General features: G+C 35.2%; 1 protein-coding gene across 4 annotated transcripts in view; it reads left to right on the forward strand.

Moving 5' to 3' along the window:
* The window catches only part of kcnip4a (potassium voltage-gated channel interacting protein 4a), a 269,903-nt gene that overhangs the window by 234,402 nt on the left and 19,300 nt on the right, over positions 1–16,201 (forward strand). For 3 of the 4 annotated variants that reach the window (XM_048186032.1, XM_048186031.1, XM_048186033.1), the window contains exon 2: positions 8,882–9,006. In XM_048186032.1, coding sequence (XP_048041989.1) covers positions 8,882–9,006 — 125 coding nt within the window. Of the gene's footprint in view, positions 1–4,682; positions 5,521–8,881; positions 9,007–16,201 lie in introns of those variants that run through there. The other variant, XM_048186034.1, reaches the window with a different exon arrangement.

Genomic DNA, 16,201 nt, shown 5'->3' on the forward strand with positions numbered 1-16,201 from the left:
GGGTGCATTTCCCGAAAGCATCTTTAGCCAACTATGGTCACGAATTCCATCGTTACTAACATTACTAACGTTACTAACGTTACTAACGTTACTAACATTGAACAGTTTTGTGTTTCCTGAAACAATAGTTCGCAAAATTACGTGGTTGAAACTACAGCTCTCGAGTTTTTCTTAAAAAATACATGTGGACTTAAAGAGATAGTTCACCCAAAAATGAAAATTCTGTCATCATTTACTCCCCCACAAGTTGTTCCAAACCTGTATAAAATTCTTTGTTCTGCTGAACACAAAGGAAGATATTTGGAAGAATGTTTGTAAACAAGCAGATCTCGCCCCCCATTGATTACCATAGTAGGGGGGGGAAATACTATGGTAGTCAACGGAGGGCGAGATCTGCTTGGTTACAAACATACTTCCAAATATCTTTCAATTTTCATTTTTGGGTGAACTGTCCCTTTAAACGGTTAGTTTACCCAAAAATTACATTTCTGTAATTAATTATTCACCCTTCATTTGTTCCAAACCCGTAAGACCTTCGTTCATCTTCGGAACACAAATTAAGATCTTGCTACATAAGCGTACGTGTTGATGGGAAGAAAGCCACACTTATTATCTGTATAGTGCAACAATAAGCATGTTTTGTCCTTAATGAGAAAACATGCATAAATTAAGATCTTTTTGATGAAATCTGAGAGATTTCTGACCTCCCTATACATGTCATAACCAATTTCAAGGCCTAGAAAGGTAGTAAAGACTTTGTTAAAATAGTCCACGTGACTCCAGTGGTTACTCCAGAATACTTTTTGTGCGCAAAATCAAAACAAAAATAATGACTTTATTTCTTCTCTTCCCTGTCATTCTCCTACGGTGTTCACATTGTAAACACACTGCAGCACTTCTGGGTTCTACGTAGAACACTGGCTTATTGTCCGACGCTGTATGCATGCATGTGATTCTGACGCTGGAGCCGGCCAATAACAAGCCAGCATTCTGACGTAGAACCCTAAAGCGCTGCAGTGTGTTTACAATGTCAACAGCGTAGGGAAAAAAAGGTATTCTGTATGCGCACACAAAGTATTCTCGGCACTTCATAACATTAAGGTTGAACCACTGTAGTCACATGGACTAATTTAACGATGTCTTCAGTACCTTTCTGGGCCTCGAAATTGGTTATGACGTTGCTGACTATTGACTAGTTGCACGTGGCCGCCATGTTGGATTTTCGATCAGCGAGTGTACGCATACACTTCTGGTTTCGTTTTATGACGGTGCAGAGTGCCGGAGAAAGCCGAAAATGATCTCTTATAGTTGTTTATAGAATCTGTTATATCACTTAAAATACAACTAAGATATATAGTGCAATCACATGAGCCAATGGCATTTAAATGTATGCATGCATGGGTTAGATTAACAAACTCATGGTGCATACACATATACAACAATAATGCCTGTAAATATATAACTACGATTAGAGTTGTCTGCATAAAATGCCCTGTGAACATTCACATGTTTGCCCTGTGATAAATTTATTTCCATAAATACTATTTTCTCAATTCTGTGCATATATTTTCACTTACCTACATCAATTGCTCCATCAATATGATCACTACATATTTTATGATTTCTTTGCATCAGTTATCTTTTTAGATAAAAACAAGGGCTGTGAAAAGATTGCGATTAATTTACATTTTTAACTGTAGCACAAACAGTTTAATATAGGTACTATAGGTTTTTTAATATAGGTTTTTTTTTTTTGTTTTTTTACCCGTAGTAACATACGTTTTTTGCTGTTTAGACGAGACAGATAATGATGTATGCAACAGATGGTCTTTGCTCATCTCACTTGAACTAAATTAATGCAGTAATTAATAGAAACACACAGGGGAAATACAAACACTGAAAATTATGCATTTAAATTACATTGGTTACTAAATAATACAGTTAGTGATAATAATGTTACCAAATAAAGTTACTTAAGCATACACTGAGTCCATATCATATTCCCATGAGGATTGATGCTTCGGTTGACAATAGGCAAACATTAGATCTTCGTGAAGGGCGAGTGTTGTTCCATACAGAAAGAGAAGGCAGTTTTTGAGCCATTTAGTCCCCAAGCTGTCAGAACAAAATCAGGAGATAGCCTATATATTACACACTTGAGTGTTTTGTATGGATAAAGAGATCCCTGTGGATCACTGCTGAGCCTGAACCTCATAATCAACAGGATAAAGATTGAAAGTCAAAGATCGCGTATCCGTGTATCTTGTTGAATTACCACACAGAGGTAACGTTACAATAATGTAACAAAGATGTTTTCTTTCGTCTCTGATAGACCACCATCTTCTCTTAATTTTAAAAAATCTATTATATCTAGCCAAGTTTTATATTTAAGTTTCTTCTTGCACCAAATACAAGCGTCGCTAAGACCAGAAGGGCATGAGCGGAAGTAACCATGCGCACAGTCGCATCGCTGCAGCTCACCGGCGCCATCTTGTGCACGTAGCCCATAGGGAGGTGGGAAAGCTCTCGGATTTCATCAGAAATATCTTAATTTGTGTTCCGAAGATGAACAAAGGTCTTACGGGTTTGGAATGACATGAGTGTGAGTAATTAATGACAGAATTTTCATTTTTTAGTAAAATAAGCCTTTAAATAGATCATGATCTTAGGCACAATAAGCAAGATAACATTCAGTACATTCTAAATATTTCATTCTGTTTAAATACATACACATTTTAATCTGTCAACAATCAGCGCCGTTTTTGAATAATGCACATGTGCCTAAAGCAGGGCACACATTTAACGACTATCTAAAACATTCTAAGACTGTGCTCAACATACAACGATTGTTTCCTGCGACTGAAGCCGATTTAAATACTTACACATGGGATTTGAACACCGATTGTAATCCCAGACTGAACGCAACTGGCTCTGACTGGACGCGTTTGAGCGCGATCAGTCAAGTATCAATTCATAATCGGCCTTACAATCGTTAAGTGTGTGCGTGGCTTAAAATGTGCAAGGGAACAACTATGTTACTACGGATTTGGGAAACAGTTGTGACTAGTTGGTTAGTTTCTCCAATGATGCAGCATACTTATGTTAATCAGCGAGTCACATAATTGTATGGGAAACACACCACTGAGCGTTACTGACAGACTGGGAAGAGAAGTGTTGCAACAATTTCAAATATGTGAAAAATAATGTTTTTTTTTTTTTGAACATTCAAGCATGAACGCCTATTCTTGTAGACCCCAAAGACAAAATCAAGACTTTGTAAAAGGGCATAATAGGTCCTCTTTAAGGCCAATTCACACCGCACTGACAAACGGCAACAAACACCGACGAACAAGTTGGCCATTGGATTTAGAATTCTATGAGAAAAAACTGTCATGTTCACACCGCCCCAACAAACACCAACAAACGAGTGACGTCTGACTGGGAAAATTCCACAACTACATACGTGTAACCATGACAATGTTGTCAGGCAAGTTTATTACATTAATAATACAGCATCATATATATTTTCATTGTATTAAAGTATTGAGGCAAAACAAAAATACTAACCTGAAATCCGAAGCGCTGTAGCCATCGATCTGATCGTAACCTATTGCGGTGCGGTTGGTATACACTGGTTTTTAAACTTTTTTTAGCGCGACCCTTTTTATTAAAGGATTAGTCCACTTTTAAATAAACTTTTCCTGATAATTTACTCACCCCCATGTCATCCAAGATGTCCATGTCTTTCTTTCTTCAGTCGAAAAGAAATTAAAGTTTTTGATGAAAACATTCCAGGATTTTTCTCCTTATAGTAGACTTGAATGGGCACCAAACGATTGAAGGTCCAAATTAGTTTCACTGCAGCTTCAAATTGTTCAACATGATCCCAGATGAGAAATAAGGGTCTTATCTAGCTCTCTTCTGCTTCTCCTCTATTAAAATTCCAGCAGTGTAGACACTGCTAAGTGTATTACTGCCCTCCACAGGTCAAAGTTTGAACTAATTATTATATACTATTGAACTAGCATATTGCATATAAACATTAGTTAAAACTTTGGCCTGTGGAGGGCAGTATTACGCTTAGCAGCGTCTATACTGCTGGAATTCTAATAGAGGAGAAGAAGAAGAGAGCTAGTTCAAGATGAGCATTTAAGGTTAAAACTTATATAATTTTCAATTTTTTTCAGAAAATGAGCGATGGTTTCACTAGATAAGACCCTTATTTCTCATCTGGGATCGTGTAGAACAATTTGAAGCTGCAGTGAAACTAATTTTGACCTTCAACCGTTTGGTGCCCATTCAAGTCTACTATAAAGGAGAAAAATCCTGGAAATGTTTTCATCAAAAACCTTAATTTCTTTTTGACTGAAGAAAGAAAGACATGGACATCTTGGATGACATGGGGGTGAGTAAATTATCAGGAAAAGTTTATTTAAAAGTGAACTAATCCTTTAACGAGACCCATAAGCATATAAAACCATGTAGCTAAACTAAAAAAACGAATGATAAACCTGGATGGTGGTTATGGTGGTTATAACGTCGTTACCTCTATCTTTCGGTGAAGTGGAGCAGCTGCTCTTGCTGAATGGCACGGATTGCACTATGGACTATTGTACCTTTTGTATATTTTTATTTTTAACTGTATTTTATTTTTTATAACGAACAAGCTGCGATGTTGTGTGTACGTGAGGCGCGGGCGCGATCAAACAGCTGTATATTCAGGGGACTTGCCTCATCGCCATGGCATCGGTTCGTGATCAGGTCAGATTACGTCAGAGTTTGTTGCCGTTTGTTGGAAAACTGTTCACACCGCGCAGACATTCCACGACCCGACAAACGCAGATTAAACATGTTCAGTCGGGTGAAAACCGACTCCGACCAACGCCAACAAACGCCAACAGACGCCAACAGGGTTATCACACCGATCCAACAAACTCCAACAGACGAGTTTGTTGGCTGTTGTCGGGGCGGTGTGAATTGGCCTAAAAAAGGTCAGTGAACTGGTTCAATGTGGAGATAGGGCAGGTTTTGCCTACACTGCAGGCATCTAATGTCCCCACAAAGACAGTAAAACCTCAAATCACCTACATTGTGAGAAAGAGCAAAGTGTACCCATGAGGAAACCAGCTTAATAAGCCAAGTCTTTATGAAAATTAAACATGTAGAAAGATTAATGTGATGGTTAGGTTGAGGTTTGGGGGAAAGAAAATATCATTTGCTCAGCGGCATAAAAAAAGAACAAGTCATCAAGTCATTCTAACAGACTACACAAAAAGACAAAACTAAAAACTGATCCTGGATCTGCACGAAGCTACACATCCATGCCTGCTTTGCTTCATGAACTCATGTCAGCATGCCACCGCCCGATGCTCCGTTCGACCATGGTTATTGTGGTGACACTCACGCTGTATCTTCTAGGTAACGCTTGCCTTCAGAACGGCAGCAGGCGTGGCATTACGGCACGGCTCAAGAAGCTGTTCCTATGCTCTTCTACCAAAGCACCATCCACCAGTACACAAAGCAAGTCCTCTTTCAACACAAGTCTCCAGCATCTTTCCTCAGACAGCTCTATTTCTAGCGTATTGTCCATACTCTTGCGAAAAAGAAGTGCCCTTAATTTATTGAATGTGCACTTATTATAGTGCACTTCATATCTTAAAAGTATCATTTTTAAAAGAAAAAAAAATGCACTTGCAGATAATGTTAATAAAATAAAAGGCCACTTAAGTGTATTTAAAGAGTACACTTTCATGACTTTCTTGACAAAGACTTTTAAAAAGTGCACTTTGTAAATTGTCAAATTGAAAGTGATTTAAACATACACTTATTTTGATTTGTTGAGTAAACATACTAAATCACATGTAAAGTACTTACACATTTTCAAATACATACAATTTTAAATAGAAATGACATTTGTCAATTTTAAAGTCAAGATTTTAGTTTATCATAAATGCTTATCAGTACATTCAGCTATAAATTACATGTAAAGATGTACTAAAATCCAACTTAAGTGTTAATGTAATGTTGAATCTTCAGAAAAAGTATTAGTTTAAACTTATATTAAATGCAATTAGCTGAACTTCAGAGTGCTTTTTGATGCAATTAAGTATATTCTTTTAAAGTGTAGGCCTATTATTTCCATATTAAGTGTACTTCTTTTTCAATAAGTTTACTTCTTTTTCACAAGGGTATGTCATACCTTTCATTGCTTTTTTCTATTACTTAAGTATTTCATGTTTGACCTCTCTGTATCTCTCACTCTTTTCATATTTTTATGCAAGCCAAAGGCATTTGTACTCATGTCTAGCTGCTGAGTATTATACTGGATATGTCATAACCTCTGAATACTCTCTGCAACATTGCGGCAAATCCTAAATATCAATTATACTATTGCAAATGATGAACTGTCATATTAACTGCTGATTGTTAAAATGCTCTAAATGCTCAAAGAATGCTGATATTAAAATACATATGCATCATGTTATGAAACAGTGCTGTTAGCATGAATCGGTAATGATGCTACAATTACTCTGTCACATTTGATCGCTATACACCCAGAGGGCCGCTTCTGGGATGAGAAAATTATGTTTATATATGTCAGTTCTGTTTGCCAAGCGGTTGACGAGTCGTCTTCTGTGGATCACAGGGTCATATGTCTGCCATTAGTCTTCCACGCTTCAGGTGTCGCAGTAATCACCGTGCCTCCCAATAGCGACCATCACCTCCCATTGATTAATGTTTTTTTGGCTCCTGCTCTTAAGTCATTATTTTTAAAGATTATTTAGCCTTTAGGGGTGTAAATAATGTGTGAATCTCAGGTACAGGTCATATTGGATGCTAGATGATCTAAGCTAGAGAAATGCAATGCCGAAACTGCAATTTAATCAGGGTTCAAATATGAACTGAAAGCTTTATTTAGATTTAAGGCTAGGTTGAGACACCAAGGTCTGTTAAAGGTGCAATATGTAATATTTTTGCAGTAAAATATCCAAAAACCACTAGGCCAGTGTTATATATTTTGTTCACTTGAGTACTTACAATATCCCAAATGTTTCTAACCATTTGAAAATCGTGAGAAAATTGCAATTTTAATCAAGGCTCCAGGACGCATGAGGAGTCGCCTGTCAATTGCGTCATACCCGCGTTACCCTCGGTTTCCGGTTTTATTTTGTAGAAACCATGGAAACACCGTTTTGATGTATTTTTATAGACAGAAAACGAATTGTTGTTATATAGCTCCACACATTTAGTCTTATTGTTTAAATCAATTTTCTTGATTTTTTACGAGTACCATGCTTTACCATGCCTCAGAGAAAAACACTATTTTGTCAAATAGCTAACATAGCATAATCAGATGCATCTTTATTTTTATTAACAGTAATACATAATTTTCTCCATCATACAATACGTTTTAAAATTAATTGCATGCCATTTATCAACACAAGACATCCAATATTTAATATGATATTCTAAAATCGATCTATTTTACTGCAGTGTGTCTCAAACAAGTGTTTCACAGCAGCCGCCGAGCGAACGCACAGAGTAAAGTTATAACATTTTTAACACACTCAAATGTATCTCTGTATAATAAACAGAGCTGTGTTACCTCATACTCATGACTGGAAAAGCAGAAGCAGCGCCGGCGACTGTGTCATAATAAAAGTCCCGCTGCTCGTGAGGCGTGTGTTGCGCAACCGCTCCAGCGGCCTCGTTCAGCTCCTACAACACTCGGTCCTGCTCTGCTTCATACTACAGTAATGTTAATAATCGCATCCATGAACATGATTTGTTCCCGAGTCCTATCCCTATTCTTTTGCACTGTCCGTTGAGATGGAGACCAGATGTCCCAAGATTCTGCTCTAAAACTTGGCGTCATCAAGCTACGCCTTTGTTTTGAATAGGCTTCTAGCGACCTCTAGCGGCCAACATTATTACATATTATACCTTTAAGATACTATGGACAGATTGAAAATCTTAGAACAGAGGTTAAAACATGCTTTGGATGTTTGAGATTTGATCTAGAACCTGACTGAATGGAACATATTTGCAATATTGAATGTGTGATGGGAATGTAGTATATCAAGGATTACATTCATACTACACTCATTTATACTATATACTACATATTTTTTAACATTCACAAAGTAACTTATTAAGACAAAAGTACTGACTCAGAGAGTATGCAATTTCGGATGTAGCCAGACACTTGTTTCATTTCATGAATGAATCAGTGTTTTTTGAACAAATTGGTTGAGTGAATAATTCAGTGACTCACTCATACAGATATTCACTTGTTTCATTCATGAATTAATCTGTTTTGTTTTTTGTTTTTTTTACAAATCGGTTTAAGTGAATGATTCAGTGACTCATTAATAAGACAGTAGCTGTCTCCAAATATGCATACTTTCCTACTATATTGTAGGTGAAAAACATTCATACTACACTTCATTTATACTATATAGTATATACATTTTAACAGTCGCAAAATAACATTAAAAAAACAAAGTACTGACTCAGAGAGTATGCAATTTCAGACGTAGCCAGTCACTTGATTTGTTCATGAATGAATCAGTGAACAAATTGGTATAAGTGAATGATTTAATGACTTACTCATGAAGTCACTTGTGGCCAACTAGTGGTGTAATGATGTAACTGTCATTTGTGTTAAAATTGTTTTGTTTTTTTTAAGTACTCATGAAGAAATAAATATTTTGGATCTCATTAAATGTTGTACATCTAATATTTCCTGTGAAATATAAAGTGCTCAATGTTTTGTCATTGCTTGGTACACTAATTATATAAAAAAAATAAAAAAATAAAAGATTTAACGCTGTTAGCTGAGTAGCTGAATCATAATCTGGATGTTTTGTGTTCTCTACAGATAGTGTTGAGGATGAACTGGAGCTTTCTGCTGTACGGCATCGACCAGAAGCTCTGGAGCTGCTGGAGGCTCAAACGCGTTTCTCACGCAAAGAGCTTCAAATCCTTTACCGGGGCTTCAAGAATGTGAGTTCATGCTTCTAACTACATATCTGATTTTCAAAAAAAAAAAAAAAAAAAAAAAAAAGTTACGTTTTTTCTCTCATTTTGAATTAGATTGGATTTAGTTAAAAGTTTTGAATGTTGGTTTGATGTGGAACATGCCAAACTTTGCAGAAAATCTGTCACGCTTGCTACAATAATCAGGTCAGGAAAGGTCTCTAGAGTGTCCCTGAGGCATAAATGTCCTTTGTCACCTCTGGTGCACAATATAATGAGACAACACCGAATTAACTTGACCCAAATTGTCAGGTGACAAAGCATGAGAGTGGCGCAATGGTCCTTTATTATCAGACTCTCAAGGGGGGAAATCAGAAGGAAAGATTCTTCCTTAAGACCACACACACACACACCGCTGACAGGTGATGATTGCACTGAGGTTTTGCTAGAGCTGTGTCTTATAGTGATGGGCACTTTCGAAACACTGCTATGTGAAGCTTTAAAACCTTTATGAATCAATTGTTTTGAACCAGTAATTCGGGGCCAAAGTCATGTGATTTCAGTAAATGAGGCTTTGTTATGTCATAACTGTTTTGAAATGTTTTAAAATTTCAATTTCAATGAAATGCAAACCCATGAACATACATTCAAGTGTTGATTAAAAAAATAATGCATGAAAATAGAATATATAATATATATATAAAAGTTTGGAACCACTAAGATTTTAAATTTTTTTAAAAGAAGTTTCATCTGCTCACCAAGGCTACATTTATTTAATTAAAAATACAGTAAAAACAGAATATTGGGTTTTCTATTTGAATATATTTCACAAAGTAATTTATTCCTGTGATGGCAAAGCTGAATTTTCAGCACATTACTCCAGTCTTCAGGTCACATGATCCTTCAGAAATCATTCTAATATGCTGATCTGCTGCTCAAGAAACATTTAATGTGTAATTTACAAAATATTTGTGAAAATATTATTTGATGAATAGAAAGTTCAAAAAACAGTGTTTATCTGAAATCGAATCTTTTGTAACATTATAAATGTCTTTACTGCCACTTTTGATTGATTTAATGCATCCTTGCTGAATAAAAGTATTCATTTCTTTAATTTCTTTTCAAAAAAAAAAAAAAAAATTCTTACTGCCCCAAACTGAACGGTAGTGTATAATGCACAGAAGCTTTGTATTTCAGAAAAAATGCTGTTCTTTGAACTTTCTATTCATCAAGGAATCCTGAAAAAAAAAGTACACAACTGTTTTCAACATTGAAAATAATCATAAATGTTTCTTGAGCAGCAAATCAGCATATTAGAATGATTTCTGAAGGATCATGTGACACTGAAGACTGGAGTAACGATGCTGGAAATTCAGCTTTGCATCACAGGAATAAATTACTTTGTCAAATATATTTAAATAGTACACAGTTATTTTAAATTGTAATAATATTTCACAATATTACTGTTTTTTACTGTATTTTTAATTAAATAAATGTAGCCTTGGTGAGCAGACGAAACTTCTTTTAAAAACATAAAAAATCTTAGTGGTTCCAAACTTTTGAACTGTACTAATAGGGTCTGTTCTTTCATAAAACAAAATATTCTAGGGGCCATGAATTTGTGAAAATAATCAAAAAGCTGGCAGTGTATGGCAACTTAAAAAAAAAAAAAAACGCTGGCAGGGAAAGAGTTAATAGATTACACTTTCAACAAAACATTTGCAATTAGTTTAAAAAATAAGTTTTTATGCGAGTTTTCGCTGCATTTACATTGTTCTGACCAGCATGTGCCACCAGTGTGCAGCATTTCGAGCTTCGAAACATTGAATCATTTTGCAAAACAAATAGTTCAGTGGTTTTAAAGTTTCGACAAGCTTAGTTTCTCCGATCACTACTGTCTTATTCATTTCCCATGTGGTGTCCTGTGTTGTAAATGTTAAATCTGATTGCTTTTTTATTATTTCACATATAATATCCCAGACGGCAACATAGTGTGGCCCAGATCCGGCCCACATCTGGTACATGTGGATTACACACATCTGGGCCGACACTTTATGTTGCTGTCAGGGCTGCCATTTCCACTTTTACTTGTTTGATTTTTGACTGTGAAGTACTAAATTCCTTCAAAATAGAATTAATTAGTAAATCATTGTCAAGGGTCCTGTCCCAAATCCACACTTTGATCATGTAATTGTAGGGCTGAGCAAAAGGGCACGTGAGCCCCCTTCTGAAACCTAAAATATTGTATTGTCCACCCTATGGTCTCGTGAAATTCACAGACATGCACACGCAACAGCTATTTAAAGTTTGCAACACCTCATCAAGTGTATCATGTGGGACAGGCCTGGCTCACTACAGCTTGTTATTCTTGTTTTGATACATTGCTTTGTTGGTCCACACTGGTTTTACTATCATCCTGATTACAGAGGAAGAATATACAAAGTGAATGAATAATTGGCACTTGCGTCCAGGATAACAGCCTTTGAACAGATATAGTCAGACCCTTGCCATTAGAAATCATTTTCACTTCATCTATTAACATCAGTATGCCAGTGTTAGCCAATGGTTTTTTTTTTCTTTCATTTATTAAACAGACAGACAGACAGCACTGCTTTTATTACTCCTCAGTTCTCTATCACTTTTGTTGTTACATTAAACACTGATTGAGAGCATGTACATTTGAGCTTTTGAGAGAATCATTGTGTTGACTAAACCTCTCCTGTTTAACTGTTTACCTATACAGTACAGTTCTTGGTATAATTGCTAATAATGTTGCACAGTTATAGGTAAAAAGCATTTGTCTACAAACTGTGTTAGAAATCATTCATACACTATGGTTCAAAAGTTTGGGGTCATTAATATATATATGTGTATATATATATATATATATATATATATATATATATATATGTATATATATATATATGTATACATATATATATATATATGTATACATATATATATATACACACACACACACACACACACACACACACACACACACAAACACACACACACACAAATAAATACTTTTACTCGGCAAGGATGCAATAAATTGATAGTAAAGACATTTATAATGTAACAAAAGATATTTATTTTAAATAAATGCTGTTCTTTTGAACTTTCCATTAATTAAATAATCCTGAAATAAAATGTATCATATGGTTTATACAAAAATATTAAGCAGCAAAAACTGTTTTCAACATTGTTCATGTTCCATTGAAGAATGGAGTAATGATGCTGAAAATGCAGCTTTGCCATTACATTCTAAAATATGTTCAAATGGAAAACGGTTATTTTAAATTGTAATAATATTTCACAATAATACTGCACTGTAATTTATTTTTGATCAAATAAATGCAGCCTTGCAGAGACTTTTTTCAAAATCATTAAAAATCCTACCAACCACAAACTGTGCAGATCTTAACTCTTTAAATGGAAATTCATGTCAATATCTACCAAATCCTCATGTTTTCCAGATGAACACAAAAGGAAATATCAAAATGTCAAATCTGCTTTTTTTTTTTTTCATGCAAGGAAATACAAGAAATTCATAGTGATCAATGACTGTCAAGGTAATTAAATAAAAAATAAATTAAATTAAATTAAATTAAATTAATAATAAAATAAAATAAAATAAAAAGTTAAATTCTGTCTTACCACACCAAGTTGCCATTTATTTATTAAATAAAAATAAATAAATAAAAATTTACCAATCCAATTTAAAACCAGACAGTTTGAGGCTGTTTGGGAGAATTTCACCATGCAGATCATGCAAAATAATCTGTTCATAGTGGATTTTACAGATGAGATTTAATTTTTTGAGAGATGGTGGTCATACTTTTTTCTTACTAGGTTAATTACACTGTACAAATGATTGGGGCCCTAAATTAAACTTGATTATCCTCAAATAAGTAGAAAAAGTCCAAAAATATCCTATCTGCTCAAGTATTTCAGAATTATCTTTCCTCCATTCAGACTCTTCCTGTGTGTTTTTATAGTCGTATTATCCTGTAACTTCCATGAATTAGTGGTAAACTGAAACCAATATATGCCAGAGAACCTGTCTCCGATCCTCTGTGTGCAGTCAGTGAATGATCATGGTTCAGTAAGCTGAAAAAATCTTTTAATTACTCTCTGTGTATCTTAACGGTGTTAATGAACCTTGCATTGCTCCTGGAGTTTTGATAATATTGAGAAGACTTTGGCAGTGATGGTTTCTGATGAGAGCGGTGTGTCTCTTAAAAGGTAATTACACGGGGTCTCTCTCACGCTGCGTGCACAAGAGACAGTGGATGACAGCAACACAAAACAATCCCTTTTAATTAACCAGAGCTCACTGTAACAACATAGAACTTTCTCAGACACAGCCTTTTTATGTCAAAGATGTGAAGTGTTGCATTAGACAAAACAACTTACTGTAGGGCTTCTTTCATGTACCAGAGCCCAAGGTAATTGGTGGTGCAGAGGACACATTTCTGACTATTTTTATTGTTATTTATAAAATTAAAAAATACTGGATGCAGAATCGTGGGTAAAACATGCATATCATGACAACGGACAGTAAGCATTTCGGTCAATCCCGTCACACCGCACTCAAATCTTCAACATTTTTAAGGAAATTTGTGTCAATATTTACTCATCCTTATGTTTTCCAGAGCAATGCAAAAGGAGAATCAAAATGTTAATCTGCTCTTTTCCATTAAAGAAAATGTGTGATATTCATGGTGATCACTAGTTCAATTGTTCAGTTAAAATAAAACATAAAATAAAAATGAGATGGCCAATCAAATCAAAGAATTAACTTTTCACAGAAGCCAAACATGACCCTTCAGTTTTAATGGTGAAAGAGTGTGAGGTGAGGTAAACTGTTTTACAATAAAAATATTATTGACAGTAACATCCAGTAATGCAAGCTACTCGATATTTTGCCATTCAAAATATAGGCTATAAATTGCATAAAGTAATTCATGCAATTCATAACTAAATGTGGCAAAACCAAAAACATTAACAGACCAGTTTTAAACATATTAGGTATACGATTGTGTAAATGTGATTATATTTTAAAAGAGACCTATTATGCCCATTTTTATAAGATGTAATTTAAGTCTCAGATGTCCCCAGAATGTGTCTATGAAGTTTCAACTTAAAATACATCACACGGCTGGATTTCCCGATAACGTTGTCTCTTAGCCCGCTACGAAGTCTCTAAAGGTATACCTTAACTGAAGATATACCTTTTCTAGGCGTGCTCCCTGAGCTATACCTTATTTAACCTTTCTTAAGTGCGACGTTACCTGGTGCTGTCCATGGTTGATATCGATGGCTCGAGAATCGATAATTCACTCTATGTAGGGCTGCTTCACTGTTTTATGTGAGAAAGTGGTGGTCTTTATAAAAGAATCACTTCAGAAGTAGAAATTGCATTTATCAGGACTCATGGGATCTTATAAAAATAATCCAAATTGCAATCTAAATCTTTATTGTAATTTATCTATATTCTGAGGGCTCTATATTCTAGCTGAGCCCCCAGAGTGCAGAGTTTAAGGTGACCGTTATTTGGAGACACGTCATGATGCTTACAGATATGTAGGTATCACGTTTATATCGTTTTTCCTTTTTTTATTCAAAATATTCACAAACTTGTAAACTATATCATGAATTTTATTATATATTCTGATTGTAAAATATGTGGAAGTGAATGTGTTTTGTCACGCGATGAGTTGGCACTGCAATTCAGAGCTGTCGGATTTACGAAATTTTCCCTGAAATGATGAATGTAGCCAGTGAACTGGGAGAAGAATCGAGTAAACTTTATTGTTTCATACACAATGTGTATCTGATATGAATAAAACACTTCATCAAATTATATAATTGAAAGGGTTAGGCCTATTATTGCAGCTTTCGTAGACATCAGTTTATGGAATTAGATTTTTAACAAACTAAAACTAAAAATGTCTTTTTTATATAGCCTAGTACTTCATTCGAATGTGTATTTATATGTCTGAAACCTAAAATAAACCTGATGTGGTTAAAAACACTGAATTGTTGTGATATATGACAAGTGCTGAGCGCATCTGTCTCTAGCTCAGCGCCAAAGCACATTTGAATTTAGCAGTGAATCTTTGCCTTTTATTATTTGCCATTTATCCTAATTGAACACTGGGTGTATTACAACTTCAGAATTATAATCGTATAGACTGTCAATAGTGATAAGGTATAGCTAAGAGTGGTCCAGACCAACCTTACGAACAAATGGCTTACAGAAGGTATACTTAACTAAGAGCGTTTCGGGATACACATATTAACGTCAAGGTACAGCTTAAGGTATAATTTAAGAGCGACGTAGAGTTAAGAAGGTTTCGGGAAATCCAGCCCAGATCATTTACAAATCCATGTTGTAAATATCCATTTCTGACTTCAGTCAAGAACATTTTTCGTGCATGTGCCTTTAAATGCAAATAAGCTGCTGAGCCCCGCCCCCTCTCTATGATCACAGTTCCTGCCTCAATTGGATTCTCTGCCAAATATTAACAAGACATCAGCTTGGTTTTGATTATCATCTATATCGCGATCACTCTCACGGATAGTATAATTCTACTTTCATTAAAGTTTATTATTTCTACGCATTTTAAAGCTATATCAGTTTAAACATCTTAATGGATTGTTTTCTGAGCGCACTTATCTGAAGCACACGCACACAGACAGCTGGCTCTCAGACGTCAAGTCTCGTGAGTAACTTCTTCACATTTTTTGTTTTCTATAAACTGTCAAATACACACAAGGTTCTGTCAAAAACACACACAGTTACACAGTCATAAACACAGTCAGTTATGTCTGTGAATGTAAATAGCAGGCAACATTACAGAAATCATATGTGAATATTACAAACCCGATTCCAAAAAAGTTGGGACACTGTAAAAATTGTGAATAAAAACAGAATGCAATGATGTGGAAGTTTCAAATTTCAATATTTTATTCAGAATACAACATAGATGACATATCAAATGTTTAAACTGAGAAAATGTATCATTTTAAGGGGAAAATAAGTTGATTTTAAATTTCATGGCATCAACACATCTCAAAAAAGTTGGGACAAGGCCATGTTTACCACTGTGTGGCATCCCCTCTTCTTTTCATAACAGTCTGCAAATGTCTGGGGACTGAGGAGACAAGTTGCTCAAGTTTAGGAATAGGAATGTTGTCCCATTCTTGTCTAATA

Source organism: Megalobrama amblycephala, linkage group LG3 (genome assembly GCF_018812025.1).
Source record: "Megalobrama amblycephala isolate DHTTF-2021 linkage group LG3, ASM1881202v1, whole genome shotgun sequence".
In the NCBI taxonomy this organism is placed as follows: Eukaryota; Metazoa; Chordata; class Actinopteri; order Cypriniformes; family Xenocyprididae; genus Megalobrama; species Megalobrama amblycephala.